The 19,296-nt window shown below is 41.8% G+C and overlaps 5 protein-coding genes across 5 annotated transcripts; all 5 read right to left on the bottom strand.

Moving 5' to 3' along the window:
- Window positions 1-2,518: 2,518 nt before the first annotated feature.
- On the bottom strand, window positions 2,519-3,985 carry TEOVI_000300200 (expression site-associated gene 5 (ESAG5) protein, putative; the record flags this gene model as incomplete). Its single annotated transcript, XM_067225991.1, has 1 exon — window positions 2,519-3,985. One exon carries the CDS (start codon window positions 3,983-3,985, stop codon window positions 2,519-2,521), a length of 1,467 nt encoding a protein of 488 aa, XP_067082092.1.
- A 2,955-nt stretch (window positions 3,986-6,940) lies between these two features.
- On the bottom strand, window positions 6,941-7,822 carry TEOVI_000300100 (E2-like ubiquitin-conjugation enzyme; the record flags this gene model as incomplete). The annotated part of the gene is made up of 1 exon (XM_067225990.1): window positions 6,941-7,822. The coding sequence occupies one exon, from the start codon at window positions 7,820-7,822 to the stop codon at window positions 6,941-6,943; it is 882 nt and encodes a 293-aa protein (XP_067082091.1).
- Window positions 7,823-9,061: 1,239 nt separating this feature from the next.
- Window positions 9,062-11,680, bottom strand: TEOVI_000300000 (mitochondrial RNA binding complex 1 subunit; the record flags this gene model as incomplete). The annotated part of the gene is made up of 1 exon (XM_067225989.1): window positions 9,062-11,680. The coding sequence occupies one exon, from the start codon at window positions 11,678-11,680 to the stop codon at window positions 9,062-9,064; it is 2,619 nt and encodes an 872-aa protein (XP_067082090.1).
- Window positions 11,681-12,218: 538 nt separating this feature from the next.
- On the bottom strand, window positions 12,219-13,631 carry TEOVI_000299900 (Tetratricopeptide repeat, putative; the record flags this gene model as incomplete). The annotated part of the gene is made up of 1 exon (XM_067225988.1): window positions 12,219-13,631. One exon carries the CDS (start codon window positions 13,629-13,631, stop codon window positions 12,219-12,221), a length of 1,413 nt encoding a protein of 470 aa, XP_067082089.1.
- Window positions 13,632-16,990: 3,359 nt separating this feature from the next.
- TEOVI_000299800 (protein kinase, putative) lies at window positions 16,991-18,856 on the bottom strand (the record flags this gene model as incomplete). Its single annotated transcript, XM_067225987.1, has 1 exon — window positions 16,991-18,856. One exon carries the CDS (start codon window positions 18,854-18,856, stop codon window positions 16,991-16,993), a length of 1,866 nt encoding a protein of 621 aa, XP_067082088.1.
- Between the last annotated feature and the right edge of the window lie 440 nt (window positions 18,857-19,296).

Here is a 19,296-nt window from a genome sequence, read left to right as displayed (position 1 = left end):
TCGCAAGAAAAATTTAAGTCTACTTCCAAAACCGACCTCCAACACCTTCCTTCACCCATATAGAGATGTTCGGGAAAAAAGATGTATAAAACTTTCGGTATGGTCGGAACACTCCTTTCACGGGCTCCCGCGGGAGACTTAAATCCCGTAATGAAAAACGACCAACAGCCGCCGTGACGAAACAAAGCAAACAAAAATAGGGATAACAGAGGCGGTGTTTGAACACACGGGAACAATACTTGAGGAAGAATTATTGAAGGCCGGGGAGTAAACGTATGGACCGAATACCCCAACAACAGGGGGTAGCACGTCTAGAAATACTGCGGCCAGTGACACGATGCAGTTTCGCGAACCAAAAGAAAGGGCATCCGGCAGGTATGGAGTGATACGGAAAGTTTCTCAGGCGCCGCAAGCCCAACCCGCTAAAGACAAAGAGCAGGCGACAAGAACAGCATCGAACGCGATGAGAAGTGTTTGCGACAAACTTGACAACCCCGAAGTTGTGAATTGGGAAGTAACATTTGCTACTTGGGATAAGGCATATGAACCAATGGAGTTCGTAGGTGCAAACGACAGGGCACTCGACGCTGCGGTGGTGCTGGGGATTAAATTGATGAAAAGGACGCCTACGTTATCCGCAATAGGACCTGCACGCTGCCGGCAAATATCGGCAAACGGCATAGGAAAGGGAAGAGGCCATCCAAGTGCCGATAACTGAAAAGGCCGCAGAAATACATGCAGATGCGGCGCTCGGAGAGTTTCAGCAGATGATACTGCAGACGATGCGACTCGCACTGCAACAACAAACGAGACACAGCATGAGAAAGATGAGAACCGTGATCAGAGGAGTGGAAGTTGTGTTGTTGGAACCACATCTTCAGTGGAAGCCGATGCCTCAAAGAAACTACCAACGCTATTATTAGCGCCACACTTTCCCACAGCGTCAAAGCATTCACCGGGACACTACGCTCAACAAATACAAACACCCCTTTAACACCATCCCGAGAGCACATTCCTCCAACGTAGCTTCCGCTGCGGGCAACCCTCAGGCAAACAACCATCCCACTACCCTAATCCCGTTAACCGATATAGAGAGACCTTCTGTGCCACACAAGCGGCCATACTCAGTTATTCAAACATGATTTTCCTCGCCCCATTCACTCCTCATTACGGTAAACTCCCTCTTTTCGGAATCACCGACACAATACTTAAACAACCGCCCGGTCTCTTCCCTTCGCACGGCATTCATTCCTCTTGCCTGCGGGGTGTCGAAAACTCCTGTTATACGCCCCCCTCCATATATTCATCATCCCAAACACACACACACACACACACATTTACATATATTTATATGAGCTTGCGAGCGTGTTTATCACTAAACTTGGAGCCATGCGTCAAGAACCGCAACTACAGATGGGCACTAAAGATTTATTCAAACCGCACGGATATTAGCAGCACCACACATAATTAACTACGACAGTTCAACGTGCCGAGGGGAAAACATCAGTCACACCATCAACAGTAACTAAACTGTGCCCATCAACGCGGCCGAGGCAAAAAAAAAAAAAGAATAAAACTAATAAAAGAACTTACTTGTCCCCTTGAACTACAGAAATGGAATGTGATAAATTTTCCTATGGTTTGGCAACTGCAGAAAACCTTTAAAACAAAAAGACACCAAAGCAGCCGACCAACCACTTGTGTCAAATGCGGTTCGGCTTTGAAACCGATAACTCACGTACAGCCTTTCTATCGATATAAAGGAAGGGGAAGGGCCACAACGTCACGAAACGCGAAGGAACAACAAAACATATGTGAAGAGGCAGCGGTGCCACAATATTTTTTAGGGGTACATCGCAGTTCTGTCTGATTTGCAGTTATCTACAGCACACTGAATGTAGGAAAAGGAGGGGAAAACAATAAGAAAAACTACGCAGCAACATGGCACAAAACATTTACCTCAGCGCACAGAGCGGAGGCGCATGGGATGCCTTCAGAACACCGTTCCCGCGGTAATCACTTTCTCCCGCAGATTTCATACCGCTACTCCTTTCACTCTTTCCGTACGCCACATTGTCCATAACATCATGCAATTCACCTTCGGACCTAATGACGAGGATCCGCCACCCGAGCGAGCGTTACACACGCACACAGGCATTCACAATATGGAAGTTTTAAAAAGAAAAAAAAGAGGAGAGCCGAGACACGATTCCGGTGGAGGGACATTTTTTTTTTTTTTTGCTACGTTAAAATCTTCCTAGACCGGTTTGCGCCGCCATGCTGTGAGATTTTGGGTACAGTGGGGTTAACACCATCAACACAACAACTAACCGAAGTGATAATACGGCAAAATAACGCGACACCATCGAAAAGGGAGGCTTTCGGGGACACGGGTAAAGGAAAAATTTACCAGATCTCTGGTGGGTCATTGGTACCATCAAGAGCAAAATCGTAAAAAGAAGAAAAAGAAAAGAAAAGGAAAGGAAAGGAAAGGAAAGGAAAGGAAAATACTTTGAGGTCATTCGCCACTCACAGGTCGCCAACGCTGACCGACGAAGATGTTGAGCAGTGAAGAAATCACTGCTGAATTCATTCCCATAGTGAAAGCACCGGTGGAAACATTAAAAAGAAGCCCCGTTAGGTTGAAAGGAAGGACAAACCCTCGCGGTTGTGCGTTAACCAATGGAACCACCACCACATCGAGCACCCACTGGATGTCGCTGTTAAGAACTGTCGAATTGAAATCACCAATAAGCGAAGCCTCAACATCCAAAGACACACTCATGGCGGACAAGTTCAGTGTGACAGCGCTGTCGAAGACAGAAAACTTTTTGACGTTAGCCGTCGTATTCACTGATAAACTGAGTGCGTCCACACTCGTGCCGTTCCCCGAATAAAGGCCCATGGAGATGGTGCCATTGCGCATTTGAAACGTAAATGCCCCGTTGCCGTCATCCTCCACCCACACGTCGTTTGCCAGCTGGCACACAACGCGGAAGAAGCAGTTGGAGCAGCGCTTATACAAATCGGGGTATATAGGTTCAATTAGAGAAGCATTGTACGCGGGTGGGATGGGGAACGTCATGTTCAAAAGACTCCAGTTTCTTAATATCCTGAGGATATTGTTTGCGCCATCAAATGAAGAAATGACTGCAAGATCTCGATCCGGAAAGGGCTGTTTAAGAGGCACGACATCATCAGGTGGTACAACACGACTCGAGGATGCATTGGGAAGGATGGCTAGTGAGAGTTCCATCCGGCCTTCAGTTATATTCGGATCGTCCATGAAGGCAATCGGAAGGCTGGTGAGAGCATCTTCTGTCTTGTTGCGCAATATGGGATTCATCCTCTCTGGAACTATTCGCTCCAGCTGCTCTTTTATGCTACCCTTAAAAATGGCAATGATTAGCTGAATAATGGCATCCATACTCGGACAATCGCTCATGGAGGTGGTCACTTCCAAGTCTCCAATGCTGATGTTCACGCCCTTAATTGTCTCGTTGACCAATCCGTCAGATCCAATGGTCAGATTGAAATATAGAGTTGAGTTCGTGCCGCTGACCTCGGTCCGCGCTGTTCCATTACACGTCTGCCACTGGAAAAGCCAGTAGGTGTATGTGAAGTTTAACTCTGGCACAACTGCACTCATGTCCCAAACCGCAACAACGACCCGCTTTGACTCTTCCATATTAATAGACATGCCCCCAGCCGTAATATTATGCACTTCTGCCTCTCCAAGTTCCAAACCCCCTATTTTCTGCCGAGGGACTTTAATATTCCCAGTGAGGTTCTTCAAACTCTTAAGAACCACCGGTATAATCGGTAGAAACGCCGCATCATCAATAGAAACTTTAGCGCTTCCAGGAACTAATGACTCGTGTGAATTCCCGATGGCCCTAATGAACTGCTCTGAAGTCGCGCGGCACAGAGATGATAATGAAACGCTGAGCAGCAACACGTATGCCACAATAATCACGCGTGGCATCACTCCGATGAAATAAAATGGAATCGGAAGGAGGAAAATAATGAGAAACTTTACCCACCTAATTTCGATTTCTGTTGTTCCCTTCACTCACTAGCAGTAAACCCGCGGTAACCGCAATCACACAAAGCAACAAAAAGAACTGGGAAAAAGAAAACTCAGCGAGGAAAGAAGAGACAACCGACAGCGGGCGGGGAGGGGGGGTCAGGAAGGAAAAAAATTGCGCACGTATGCAAAGAAAGAAAAATAAGGAAATCCATCAGTGAGATATGTTGTTTCCTTTTTGTTTTCGTTTTTGTTTTTGCGTTTAGAACGGGGGAAAAAAAAGATGGCGAGAAATTCAACAATACGCACTTGAGCACAAACCCATTTGAGCCCTATTGAAGTATGCACTAGAATTGCAATTAAAAGGAAGAAAAAAGCAAAAAAACGAAGGGGGATTTAACGTAGCTTGAAAATGTTCTTTACAGCAATATTACTTTAACAACAGTCCCTCGCAGCAACTCATCCTCTCATAACATATACATAAATATATATATATATATATATGTATGTTATTTATTTATTTTTTGCAGCTCATCACGTGAATCTGAAGAACAGGAGACAAAAGAAATGCATCAAACCTTCCATGAACATCATTTACGCCTCAACATGTCAGTCGCAACACACTGCCACAAAAATACAACACATATTCGTGGGGTTGTGCCTATCTAAAGGGTTTATTTTATCGCCTTTGCATCCTGATATTTTCCTCAGTCGTAATTTGGTTACATACAGAAGCTCTTGTGCTAAGGATTGGAAAGGAAGAATAATAAGGAGAATGAGAATGGGAACAGATGTACGATCATTTTTTTTTATAAAAGCAAAAGACAAAAGGGAGATAAAAAGCGAGTGTTCGTCTCTTTTTCACAAACAAAAAAAACAATAATAATAATAATAATGATGATGATGATGATGATGATGATGATGATGCAAACCAGACCGATACACAATTTCAAAATAATTCAAACAAACACAAGCATACCCGAAGACATTAACAAGAAAACGTATGTATGAAGGGGGAGAGACACATAGGTAAGAGAAAGAAGAGCATTTGGATGAAGCGTTTAATGAATCGAATATTTAATAATAATAAATTCAAAGCCAAGAGCATAGGTATCCTGAAAAACGATCGTTTTTGTCGCAGTTTCGTTGGCCTTATCCTTCACTTGGGAGCCTATATTTTTTCCCCTCTTCCAACATCCCTCTCCTCTCCTTTTCTTTTCTTTTCTTTTTTTTTTAATTTCGCTTGTGGGTTTAGTTTCGTCTCCTAAATCCTCCATATTGCATGTGCTTCATCAAGTTTAACCAAATTCGTCAAATATAGTTTTCCATACATCAGGTTGTGCCCCCGTTTGCAAAGACCGATTTACTCTCTCTCTTTCCTTTTTATCTATTTATTATTTTGATTTTATTTTGTTGTTACTTTATTGCTATATCCCCTCACATATATATATACACACACACACATAAATACATATATTATATAGTTTATTTCACTTTCTTCATGACCCCCAATCATTCTGTTGTTTATCCTTTTTTTTCTTTTCGCACTATTACCGCTGCTCCCCTCGTCTCACTCATAATAATAAATAACTGCAGCGGTTCCTCCCTCATATAAGTACATACGCATTTATATATTTACACACTTCCTTATATATTCATTTATACGTTTGTGTTTGTGTTTAAATGCGGCAAATTACTTCGCTCCACCGGCAGCCGATTTTGTCAATTGATCTGTGAGGGATGAAGTTGCCTTTTTTGCCACCATATTTTTCAGTTTGTCAGGCACCAAACCGGAAAACTTATCACCCAATGTTTTCTGCAGTTGATTATCCACAGCTTTTTTTGTCTGTTCCTCAGCCTTTTCCTGAACCTTCGCCTCCAACATCTTCTTGGGGTTGAACATCCTTAATTTTTTCACTTTTTTACTTTTTCTATTTATTTGTTTATTTGCTTATTTGTTTGTTTTTCTCCCTTTTCTCCTTTTTGTTCTTTTTTTTTTTTACCCCTCTTCTTTTTTGTCTTTTCGTATTTCGTTTTTTTATCTCTTGAAGCAAACTGATTTGGATGTCGTGAAGAAATGAGGAAATGTTACATCAGCGAAAGGGGACAAAAAAAAAAAAGAAGTGCAGGAACACACGAGGCGGCATGAATGCCACTAACCGACAACACACATGAACAGATTTATTTATATATATTATATATTATATATATAGTGTGACCAATTCAGAAACCTACCAAAGTCATTTTACTCTCACTTACAAGTAAGGATTAAATTACGGTATCTTTTCCACTTCACAATTCCATGCAGACGAATTTCAGCGCTTTCCCTCTTTTTTTTTTTTGAAATCGTACTCGTGAGATGTGATAACTCCTGACTTTTTAATGAATCTTCTCTCCGCTGCTGACAGTTTCCGTTTGTTCCACATAAACTAATAATTAATTACATGAATGCTGCAGCGACACGAAGCGACAGTACTGAGCACATACATCAAATAACGCGCGCAACATCTTTATTTTCTTTAAAAAATTAAAATAAAATAAATAAAAATAAAAACTCGCTTGTGCTCGTTCCCTTCAGCTTTGCATTGTGTGAACTTATTGTTTTTGAAGGTTAAACTATCAGCGAATAAAACAAAATATAATCAAACAAAATAAAATGAAATGGTGATGATTCAAGTATATGGGAGGGAAAACACGGTAGCAAAAGAGGATCGGCAACACTTAATAATAGTAATAATAATAATAAATACATTACATTACATTATACAAATATGAGACGGAACTAACCGGCGGATTGCAAAATTGGCAAAAACGAAAAAAGAAAGAGAAAAGAAATGCAAGGAGTTAGACCTCGCCCATAAGCACGGCGATAGATAATGAACACAAACACAAACAAACGCACGTGGTCCATTTTTAAATGTCGATACCTGTCGACAAATCATATTCGATGCTCGGCACTGCAGAGGAAATGAATTTGAGGAAAAGAAATAATGCCATATGTGTTGGGAAGACAAACTTTGCCGTTTCTGGTGAACTTTCCTCAAATCGTTGCTTCATGTGTTGAATCATCCGCCGCATTGTTTCAGCATGGCGACACGGATGAATGCTGATGCAAGCGGCTTGCAGGAATGGATGAGGATCAATTGAAACAGTTCTCTCACGATTCACCGGATAAACATCTTCCATCATTTCGGATGTTGTGAGAGGTGTGACGTGATCTTCAGCGTAACCAATAAGAAATATACGTGGAGTTTGATAATATTGATCGTATACCATATAAACATCATACAGTCGACACCGTCGCCGCTCCGTTTGGTCCCTGTCCGCATCCTCGTCGTCGTCACCTTCATCTTTACGGCTACTGTCAACAACAACAACATTATTATTATTATTAGCATCATCATCATCATCATCATCGTCCCAGTTTATGGTCTTTTCGGCAGCTATTTCTGTGGTTGCTTTTAATACGCGATTTGCATGCGTTGTTATCCACTCATCATCATCATCATCTTCTACAATTTCATCTGCATCATCATTTCCCGCCACCGCTGCCCGCTCATAACAGGGAGCGCCACGATAAACGAGGTACTTTTTGTTCGGTGGAAGAAATGGTTGGATGTTTTCAGGTCCTTCAGCCCATGACCACACGGGCATTTTGTGCAGCAGTTCATCTCCAGCTTGAATAAATTCCATCGGGGTTAAAGTTCCCGTTTCATGGAAGCTTGAAGTCGTTTTAACACCAACAACACTGTTGTAAACTTTCTTGAAACCTTCATACAAACTTTGTTTGTTCATCCTCAACGCTTTTATTATATATATATATATAAATATATATATATATGTTTTTTTTGCTTCTTTTTTTTTTCCTCACCTCTTCAAGTGTTGGTGCCGTTGTTAATTTTGCCAACGCAACGCAACACAAGTTGCTTTTGTTTTCTTCTCTTTCGTGTTCTTTCCTTTCCTTTCCTTTCCTTTTGTTTTATTTTATTTTTCTTTTTGTAAGAACAAAATATATATATATATATATATATGCTCTTGCCCGAAACAGTACCCCTCAAAATGGCACTCTCAAAAGGAAAAGAAAAAAGAAAACAGGAGTAACGGGGCAAAAAGGAATAATAATAATATTTATAAAAATTAAAAAAAACAAAACTTGAAACTGAAGTAAAAAAACAAAAAGGAAAAAAATACTGATAATAATACTAATAGTGATTTATAACCAAAGGTAATGTGCTTTAAGAAACCAATCCTGAGGTGAGTAAATGAATGTTGTGGAAGTGAAGGGACAGGGGGGATTTGAAGTGAGTGGAGAAAAGGCAGAAAAAGAAAAAAAAAAAAAAGAAAGATGATAGAGATGGAAATGATGGAACTGATGGAAATGCAGCAGGAATTACATGTCATCACATGTCTCTTATGGACAAACTGTGAATGAAAAAGGAAATGTACGGTCATAAATTCCTCAGAAAGAGGACCGAAAACAAATGCACACATGCAACGTAGAGAATATAATTAGCGGCTGAAGATTACGATAAAGTCACCACAAGGGGGGAAAGGGGGGAAAGAAACAGACACACAAGCACAAACACACGGATGCACAAACATTTAATAACTGAACCAAAGGGAGGAAAAAAGAAAAAAAGAAAAGGGGGCGTGTGTCATTTAATGTTACGGATGGGTAAAAGGTATCCAAAACTCTGAGTGAATGAGCGCGCGACCGCACGTGGTCATATAATCACCTCACTGACTCTCCTCTCATTCCTTTACACGAGCGGAGAGAGAGAGAGAGAAAGAAAGAGAGACAAAACAAAAACAAAAACAAAACGAAAAAACGAAAACGATACACTTCCCATTATCCGTCCATTTTCCACGCCTATCCCCAAATTCCGCGTCATCATGTGCACCATTTGTTCTGATCTTCCCTTTTTCCCTCCTTCTTTTCCCCCCACCACACACACACACACACGCACACACCATTATTTATTTCTCCCTCCCTCCCCCTTCCCGCCCCATTTCTTAAATAAACTCCAACACACTTCACACCAGCTGTAAAGGCGGATTATTCACCACCTCATGTGCCCCTCCTGTTAATAAACTGGTGGATGACTGCACTAATGCACGGGGAAGCGCTGAACGGCGTAATGATGCAGCAATACGCTGGCGGAGATGCGGTGAGGAAGTTTTACCCGCAGCCTGCTCGAGAAGTGGCGCTGCTACCTCAACATTCCTCAGTAACCGATGCACACCAGATGCACCAAATAACAATGTTAATGAAACTTCATCCCATCGTCGTGCACTACTTGCTGCATGCCGCATCAACATCATCAACACTTCGTCATTGCCGTACCCGATGGACTGCAGAGAATTAATAACAAGAGCCGTGTCCAATGGAGAAAGAAACGTGTAAACATCCAGCAGCCGATCGCCCACATGTACCAACACTTGCGGGAGCCGCAAAGAAAGTTTTGCCATCGCAGACACAATCTTTACGAGGGGTGATGCATCCATCTCACTCCATTGCTCTGTACTAATGGCGATCATAAATTGTTTCACGCTCCTGTGATATGTGAAACGGATGGCAGCAAGACTGTTGAGCATGGCTCCAATGCTCGTCGCGGAAAGTTTAACAGCTGCGTTGCTTTCCACAAGGTAATCTAAGCACTGTTTCAATATCCTATCCTGCTTAAACACCTTTTCCTCAAAGACCCCAAAAAAGTACTTGAGATCGTCCACACGTGTGGATTTCAATATTGCCACGTACTCATTGGCGAGAGCCGTCAACTTCTCAGTGTCCGCCGCACGCGTCTCAACCATGCGGTTAATAATATTCCATCCCTCCTGCTGAATTTCAGTGAGGGGCGTTATAAAGTTCGCCGGGTCGTTTTTGTTCATCCATTCTGTGGGTGAAAGAGACGCCTCACCTTTCAACCCGCTTTTCTCCACCTCTAAAAGAAAGGTATGAACATCCGGATGGCGGTCAAGAATATCTTCACCGAGGGCTAAACACACCGCAGTGGCCGTTTCGCTGCTGTTCACAGAAGCCGACGCGGAGGAGCACTTGGAACCGAGGTAACGCGCCACCTGCTCATAAAATTCTGTGGATGTGTAACCAAGTTGATATAAACTCTCCGTGGCGGCCATCACGCACTTCACCTCCATCCCGTCGGCAAATCCACGCCGAAGGTTCTCTACACAAAATCGCAGGAAGGCATCCATATCCTCTTTCTCTAGCTCATGCTCCACCTGCTCATCTAACGACTGTGTCTCAACATTCTGCATGAGGCCTCGCACAAAACATTTTAGGGCGGCACAGAGTTGAATCATCGGAATATCAGAGGCTGTCTTGGCGAACTCGTTGCGGAGGTGTCTGTACACACGCTGGTCCCGCATGTTATGGTCCCCTAAGGCAAGAAGGAAACGAAAAACCTGTAAAGTGGGAAAGTGAATTCCCTGCTCAGCTGCCTCCCTAATAATCGCTTGTCCACACCGTCGCGTCTCCTCCATATTAATATTAAGAAGGTGGGGAATTATGGAAAAGGGTGGATTTTCATCAGACACAATGTCCTCCAACCTCTCGGTGATGTAATCCACGCAAGCCACAATAGCGGCCATGTAGGTGCCAGGACGATCATGATCCGCAGGTAACAAGCCATCCAGTGAAAGGAACTTGGAAATGAATGACTGAATGTCCCCCGCTGACACATCACCTTTAAGCCCACCTTTGGCTACTGGCAACTCCAACAATTCCTTCACTTCCCCACCTAAAAACTCCATCATCTCCCCAATTTCACGCAGCAGCTCGGGCCGATGTGGCCGCGGTATCGAGCGCAAAGCCCGACAGAGTACCGAAACGGTCTCCTGGTCCAAATCCTTCCCTTCAATTACTCGTTCCGCCAAACATTTAACAGCATCCGGACTGATGGCTTCCTTCTCCTGTTGGCAGATAAAACTAAAGAGTTGAACAGCACTAAAAAGATCACTCTCTTCTGCAAACCGAATAGCCTCCTCCTGAAGAGCAATTGCCATAGCTGTATGTCTAAAAGATACCTTATTTACACTTGCGCATATTTGGCCAATCGCTGCTGGCGAAAGAATCTCCGAAAGCTGCACAATGCGGTCAGCTGCCACTTGCAAACATGGAGAGCGCTTTAACTCCGGAAGCGATGTTAAAATGACTAGAAGGGCTGGAAGCTCACTTTGCGAGGCCGTGCGCGCTGAAGAACTCACGAATTCCTCCGCAGCCGCAGCCAACGCTGGTGCGTGACGGCCCCCTCTACCTGCATGAGCCATGGCAACACGATAATCATGTAAATCCCATTTCCGGCTTTTCAGACCCGCCAGTGTAGCGGCAACTGCTCGCTCCCAAATAACCTCATCACAACTGTGCTTTGGTAAACAGCGGAGTAACATCGCGGCCCGGCGACCATGAGTGGGCTCCGCAGCGTCAATAGGAACCGCCTCCATGACGGATGCAACCGTGTCGGGATCCTTGTGGCAGAAACGCCGAAGCGGTTTCGCAATCACTTTTGTACTCGCTCGGTCCACGTAGGCGGAAATGTCGAGCAATGATGCCATTACCATTCGCACGTCCTCAACATTACTAAAAATGGGGCGTCCACACCGCTCCAACAACCGCTCGAGAGTGGGCAGCAGCATAACCGAGTAAGAGAAACTACACGAAATCTAAACGCGTGTCAGCACGTGCATGAACGTCAACAATCATGCAGAGGTGAAAAAGTAATAGCAATAAAGTAAAGTAAAATACCAAAAAGTGGGAGAAGTGTATCAAATACTTGAGTGAAGCGCCAAAGCAAAAAAAAAAAGAAGGGAAAACTTCAACTGGAAGAAAAGAACATAACCACACAGGGAAATTGTCGGACTGCACAAACAACCACCGGATGGAAACTGGAAGGGAAACAAATACACATGCTACATACCACAACGAGAAGTAGCGGGGACGCTAGCTCAAGCGAAGAAAAAAGAAAAAAAGAAAAAAGAGTATTTGAGTGAAAAGGGGGACCAAAATTCTACATATTCCTTGTCATATATATATATATATATATATATGTGCGTGTGTGTGTGTGTGTTCATTTGTATATATTTTTTTCTCTGTTTTTCTACTCTTTCATGTGATATACGGCCCTTCTTGAATTCACTGCTTGCAAGCCGCTTATCTTCCTTGTTGTTGTTGTTTTCATGATGGGAGGAGACTCACAACATCCTTCACTCCAACTTTCACCCCCATACGTTTAGCCTGTAGAATCATCGCATCTCTCAATGCTCCCGTGCCACGGGAAATACCGATGTTAACTCGAGCAAGATCTACCACATCAGCACAACCAGCCTCACCCCCTACGCGATAGGCATGCTCAAAATAAAACAGTGCATGACTATGATCTTGTATGAGAGAGTACAACTCACCAAGGAGAAGCAAACAAATTGATGCCCCGCTTTTATCACCAGCAAGACTGCACCGTTCTAGACATTGTTCCAAACTTGCTTGCGCCGCTCGCATATTACCCATACGAAGGTATGTCAGTCCCTGATTTCCCAACGCCACCGTCTCAAGCATACTATTTTCACAAGCGCGAGCATTTGCGAGCGCATCCTCAAGCGCCGCCTCTGCAAAATCCAACTCACCCAGAGCAGCATAACAAACCCCCATATTAATTTGAGCAACCGCACGTGCATAGCACCCGCCCACAGACTCCTGTTGTTTATGATGCAAAAGAGAAACTTTGTATTCCTGTAGTCGGTAGTGACAAATACCTAATAGGTTGTGGCAAAGGGCAACACCACGCACATCCCCTGCAGCTTCAAAAGCAACCAACGCTTTCGTAAAGGAAGCCCTCGCCAGTTCCATGTTGCCGCTGTTGTAATGCAGCGAGGCGGTTGTGCAAAATTGAATTCCAGCAGCCAAAACGTTACCCGCACGGACGGCTGCACGTCGGCGTACCTCCGCTTCCTTCAGCACTCGAACTTCCACCACGCCCCTCGTGGCTTCACTCGCTGCCAAATCGGGCCGACGTTCCAACCAGCGCGGCTGCACGGATTCGGCACCTTTTAGTAAAGCAGCAATACGGCGGGCGAGAGGAAAATAACTTGGAGCGTCCTCCAATGGAGGGATGTGAAAACATTCGGGTGCAACAAATCGAAGCGGAACATCGAGGGCGCTCTCACGGCGATGAATTGGCTTCACAGCCATTTGTAACACCTCATCTCCTCCACACACTCGTACAAATGGAACATCAGGTATAACTTCAGCAGGTGGTGGGTCACGATCCATGAAACGATGGTTTTTGTTGAGTTCAATGTAGCGTTCAATAGACCGCAAGTCCGTAATCTTCAATAAGTTTTGTGAAGCTGAAGGAAGGACGGTGTAACGACGCCGGGTATTGGAGACAATAGTTTTACCACCTTCCGCATCACATAAAGGACGACTATTATTTTCTACAGGTATGCTACCATTGGTATAAGTACCACTATAAGCGCTGTGGCTCTCAATGTTGAGGTTAGAGTTATTATTCACAATTCCATCCACCATTCTCACACGTGCACACGCCAATTGTCTCTGCTCTGAGGGCATATTAAAACCCCCCTCTGCCATGACTGCCTAAGTTATGAGGTTCCTTTTTTTTTCCTTTTTTTTTTTTTGTCTTTCTCTCAATTTGCAGAATGTGCCTCTGATTGTGGCTCTTCCCTCCCTCTTTCCTTTCCTCTCTATCTCTCTCTCTCTTTTTTTTTATTCCTATTCTACGCCTCTATAACCAAAATTATAATCAATGAGAAGAGCTGCAATGTAAGGAATTTAAATGTCAAAAACATTAGAAGTGGTGCATAGAACAAAGAAAAAATATAAAAATATATATATATATATAGAGAGAGAGAGAACAAGATGTGAAGGGAAGAACATGAGAGGGAAAAGAAGGGGAAAGGGGGGAAAACGAAAAAAAAAAGCTACACGATGGCAGGAATGCCGCCACAATATAAAATATCCATCAATAAATAAACAAATATATATATATATATATATAATTATATAATTATATAACTATATTTATTCATTTATTGAAGATATATAAATATGCAGAGCAGCTCTCTTTAAGATACCCTTCAGAGAGTTCCCTCCCATAAGGTTTCGCACCACAAAAGAAGAGAAAATAAGTAACATTTGTGGTTAAAACAAGAGGAACCGAAAAAAAAAAAGAAGGGAATGGGGAGAAGAGAGCCCTAAAGGAAAAAAAAAAGGAAGTAAATGCACAACCACAACTGTGAGTGAATAACAAGAGAAAAGGGAAAAAAAAAGGAAGTAAAGTTCGAAGAGTTGATGAAGTGTCTTTATGAGAAGGACATATTGCACTCAACAGAATGAGACAATGAAACCTACAGCAAGTGGTTCAAAAAAAAAAAAGGTGGCTACACTTTTCTATGTCATAATAATGTTAAAGAGCGTATCAGGTGAGATGAGATAAGGTGAATATAATTAACAACAAAACATTTTAATGATAATAATAATAATATTATTATTATAATGATGATGGTGATAAAGATAATTATTATCATTATTGTTGTGCTTTGGGGTGAACGATTGGGGGAAGAAAATTGAGTACATCCGCATTGAACACGTCGGAGAGGTCAAAAATAATAAATAATAAAAATTATACGCACCAATAATATACAAATATATAAATATATAATTATATAAATATATAAATATATAAATATGTACATTTACGTATTTGTGTTTGTGTTTGTGTTTGTGTGGACAACTTACAAAAAAAAAAATCGAGGAAAATCATCCCGAGGGAGTTATTCCTCCGCCTAAATGCTTCACTCACCAAATAAACCAGTGAAGGTATAAGTTAGAAAAAGAAAAAAGAAAAAAAGAAAAAAAATTTTAATCTCTTCCTAACGTGAACTTTTGTTACCTGATATTCTTTTAAATCCATACAAACACAATGAAAAAAAAAAACTACCTTCCGCAATAAGACTACATATTCTTCTTTTTCTCATCACCTCATAGTTTTCCACAAATATTCAACCAAAAACAAAACGAAACAAAATAAATTAAATTAAATAACAAAAAGAAAATCAAAAAATCAAAAGTGATGACCGGTCACCACCAAAACAACTGAAAACACGCAGCAAATAAATCCTTCAGTTTTATCTTTTTTTTTCCCCCCCCCTCCTAACTCATCCCACCTAACTTATTTCATTATTTTAATAATATTAATAATAACCAGAGCTGTGTTTTTTTTTTAAAAAAAAAAGAAAACAAAAGACAAAAATGTACGCACGTCACTTTTTCCCCTGCCTCACACATCATCCAAAATTAATAATAATAATAAAGAAAAAAAAAAAGAAAAATCACTCCTCTCCCCCAAGTGCCGAGCCCCTCCACATAACTTCCTTCAGCATCGCAGTTTTTTTCCCCTTTTTTTTTTTTGTTTTTTCAGTTGGCACATTTCGCCACGACCTCCTTTTCTTTAAGAAAAAAAAAAAGAAAAAAATTGCGACACCATGTCATCCAATAATAAATAAATAAATTCGTAAAGATATGAACTCAAAAGGAAAAAAAAAAGACTAAAATGCAGAGATGTTGGGAGATATTATATCACTGTCATCACTTTTCGTACTGACTTAATAACATACGTACACGAAATAATTTCTTTTTCAAAAAAAAAAAGAAAGATTAGACGAAGAAAAAAATTGAGAAAGAAAACTACTTATTATTCTCTCTGTTCACTTTAATCAAATGGGCCAGAAATCGTGCCATCAATGATGAAAGTGCGCTCTATATAGGAAATAAAGGTAAGAAAAAGAAATATCTATAAAAATAAATAAAAATAAAAGAGGTTACCATGCAATTGGAAACAGAAAAAAAAAGGTGGGAACAGAGTCAGGCCTTAAGCCTAAGCGGTTTCTCACGTTGCCTTCACTTCCGTCCTTCTCCCCACAGTGCATGTAGACATTGGAAAAAGGAAATATATATATATATATATTATTTAATTCATTGATTTATTGAAATTTATATATTTTTGCTTACAAATTGCACGTACTCACATTTTGATTTTCACACACACACACACACACACAAAATATAATCTTCACTTCATCACCGGCACTTTGCGCACTTAAATAAACAGCACAAACAGACGAACAAACAAACAAATACAGAAATACAGAAATACAGAGATACACCACAAACATATACATGCATACATATAAGAACAAATATATCTATGTTCCTTCAAGGTATACATATTGTCCACAAATACATTTGCAACGCATTCATTTTTTTTTCTCAATTTTTTCTCTCCTCTTTCTTTTTTTTTTGTTTTAAGGAAACAAAAAAAAGCACAAAAAAGATTACTTTTTTATCCTTTTCTTCTGCCGGGACCCCGCTGCAACCCGATCTCTCCTGCTCCAAAAAAAAAAACACACAAAAGAAAAAAAAGAAAAAAAAACACCACCAACATGGGTGGGAAACACCACTAAACTATTAAAGCACCAAAACAAAAAAAAAAGAAAAAAAAAGGACCGTAAACAACATAAACATCGCCTGTGCTCTTTCGTTATTATTGTAATTACCTTCATTTAGAGCTACGCTCTGCTTCCATTTGCGTAACACAACTTTACTCATCTACAACATTTACTCAACCACCGCACTCTTTCCATCAATAATGCCTTTTGATTGCTCCCTTTCCCTTTCTTTTCCCTTTCTTTTCTTCTCTCCTTTTCATTTTATTGTATTGTGTTGTATTTTATTATTATTATTATTTCATCTTTATTTTTATTTTTATTTTTCACCCTTCTTCCAACATCCCTCTTCCCTTCTCTTTCCCTTTTTTTTTTCTCTCTCTCTCTCCCTCTTTTTATCTGCCTCTGGCCGTTTCTCACGGACATGAAACATATAGTTATATAAATGTGTATAATTATATACCAAATCAGACTTTGCTAATGGCACTACATCAGTTCCGGTTTCCCCTTTATCAATGTATCCTCCTCACACCGTAATATTTCATGGCGCAGTACCTTCCGTAATTGCAAAATCCATGCGTGAAAGTCTTTTGTCTTTCCAACAATGCGATACGGCGACACACGAGTGTAACCCGGTAATGTAGAAATTAAGTGGAGGCCAACTCGCAACACAACATTGTCATTCACCGTATATGTTCCGTACATGAAGCCCTGATCCTTTCCTTCAAACTTTGTGGAAAGGGCCTTGTGGGACTTAATGTGTAATGCAACATTCTCCCGAGTCCCAGCCACAGTAAATCCCGTACCGGTGTAACTTTGCATCCAGCGAATATCTGTAATAACAAATATTTTCTCCAAACGCCGCAGTCGCTGCACGATGGGGTGGTTCTTGAAAAGGTCGTGTCTTGAGCAAAGATGAACAAATTGCTCAAAGCTCAGCATCCCATTTCCCACCTTCTCCGGATCGACAACATTAAAGAAGTCTTTTATCTCTTCATCTGTGCAGTTGAGCGAAAGTTTTTTAAGGCTTTCCGTCGTTATTAAACCGGTATGATTCACATCAATGGAGTCGAAGGCCCGGCGCACCTCCGCCAAGTATTCCGCTTCTAAATCATAGTGGAAAAGACCAGCCATGTGATTAACGTCATATTTCTTCCCCAACTCTTCATTCCTCGTCCAACCTGCAACAAACTCCTCCTCGGATATGCGGCCAGCGGCATCTAAAGTGAAGTTCGACATGAAGGCAGTCACCTCCTCAGCAGAAATATGGTTGTTACCATTCAACTTAATCAGTGCATCACGTACCTCCTCTGCATCTAAAAACCCCGTCCCATTTACATTACATGTGGCAAAAGCGCGACGGATCGCCTGTAAGTCGACACTAGACGCCGCAGTTGTGACATCATCACGACTCACAGAAAGCGATACATCCTGCTTTGCAAAACTAGTAATGGAAGCTTCCGCAGCAGTTGTTGCGGAATGGGGGGAACGCGGCACATCGGGAAAGAGGGTTGGGTCAAGATCCGTTTGAAACCACGGGTGATTTATAACATCTGTGGTGTTATATCGTGTCACCGGATCCACCTCCAACAGATGGGATATGAGATCACTGGCACCGGAGGAAAGATACCGGTTCGTGCGATTGTACTCACAATTGAGAATACGCCGTTTCGTCAATGCATCACTTGTGTCAGTGAAGGGAAGATAACCACAGAGCATAAAGAACAGAATGGCCCCGCAACTCCAAATGTCACATGCACTTCCCTCGTAACCTCGCCCACTAAGCACTTCAGGCGCTTGGTAGTCAATACTCCCCGCAAGAGAATGAAACCGAATTCGACGGTCACCTCTCATTGGCGCCTCGCGTGTGTACCGTGAGAGACCCCAGTCACATATTTTTAGCTCATTGTCTTTTCCCAATAAAAGGTTTTCTGCTTTCAGATCACGGTGCACAATATTGAGTCCGTGGCAATAGTGCACCGCACAAATAAGCTGCTGAAAGTATAGCCGAGCCGTGGCTTCATCGAAACGGTCGGCATTCACAATTTTATCAAAAAGCTCTCCATTGGGAGCTAACTCCATGATGAGGTTGTAGGCGGTGGGTGACTCCACCGAATCCAACAATCGCACAACAAAACGATTTCGGAGCTTACGCATCACTTCAATCTCCCGATCAACATACGCACGGATCTCAAACATCTCAACGAGTTCCTTCTCAATAACCTTCACCGCCACATCCATCTTTCGTTTCTTGTCATAACCGTAATACACCTTCCCAAAGCCACCGGAACCTAATAAGTGGCCCAACTCCACCGTGCCACCAATTACCTGAGGTTCCGTACTAAACTCCATTGGGCGGCGTTGGTACGTGTGGAGGTGGGGAAGGACGTTGCGCCACTCTCAACAAAAATTGAGCGCAAGCACAACGAAAAAAAGAAAAAAAAAAGAGACAACAACGAAATTTTCAAAAGGGGGGGAGATATTTTAATATTAATGATGATGATGATGGTAATAATAAAAATGGATTTTTTTTTCTTTTTTTCTTTAATTTTATTTTCAATAATACAAATATAAACCTTGTAAAAGCACCACTACGGTGAAGGGAAAGAAACACAATTGCACCTTGATGTTCCTATGCGTGTAATGGCAATACAAGAATGTGGTACCACTAACCACCAGAAAGGCAACTCACAAAAGGAAGGGAAAAGTAACAATAACAATAACAACAATGTTACAGCCACAAACATGATAGACACAGAAAGGGTGAGAAAGCACACATGCGTTCATTCATA

Source organism: Trypanosoma equiperdum, assembly GCF_001457755.1.
Source record: "Trypanosoma equiperdum strain OVI genome assembly, contig: ctg_63, whole genome shotgun sequence".
Classification (NCBI taxonomy): Eukaryota; Euglenozoa; class Kinetoplastea; order Trypanosomatida; family Trypanosomatidae; genus Trypanosoma; species Trypanosoma equiperdum.
The sequence above is the reverse complement of the archived record's forward strand: the minus strand, read 5'-3'. Positions and strand labels throughout refer to the sequence as shown.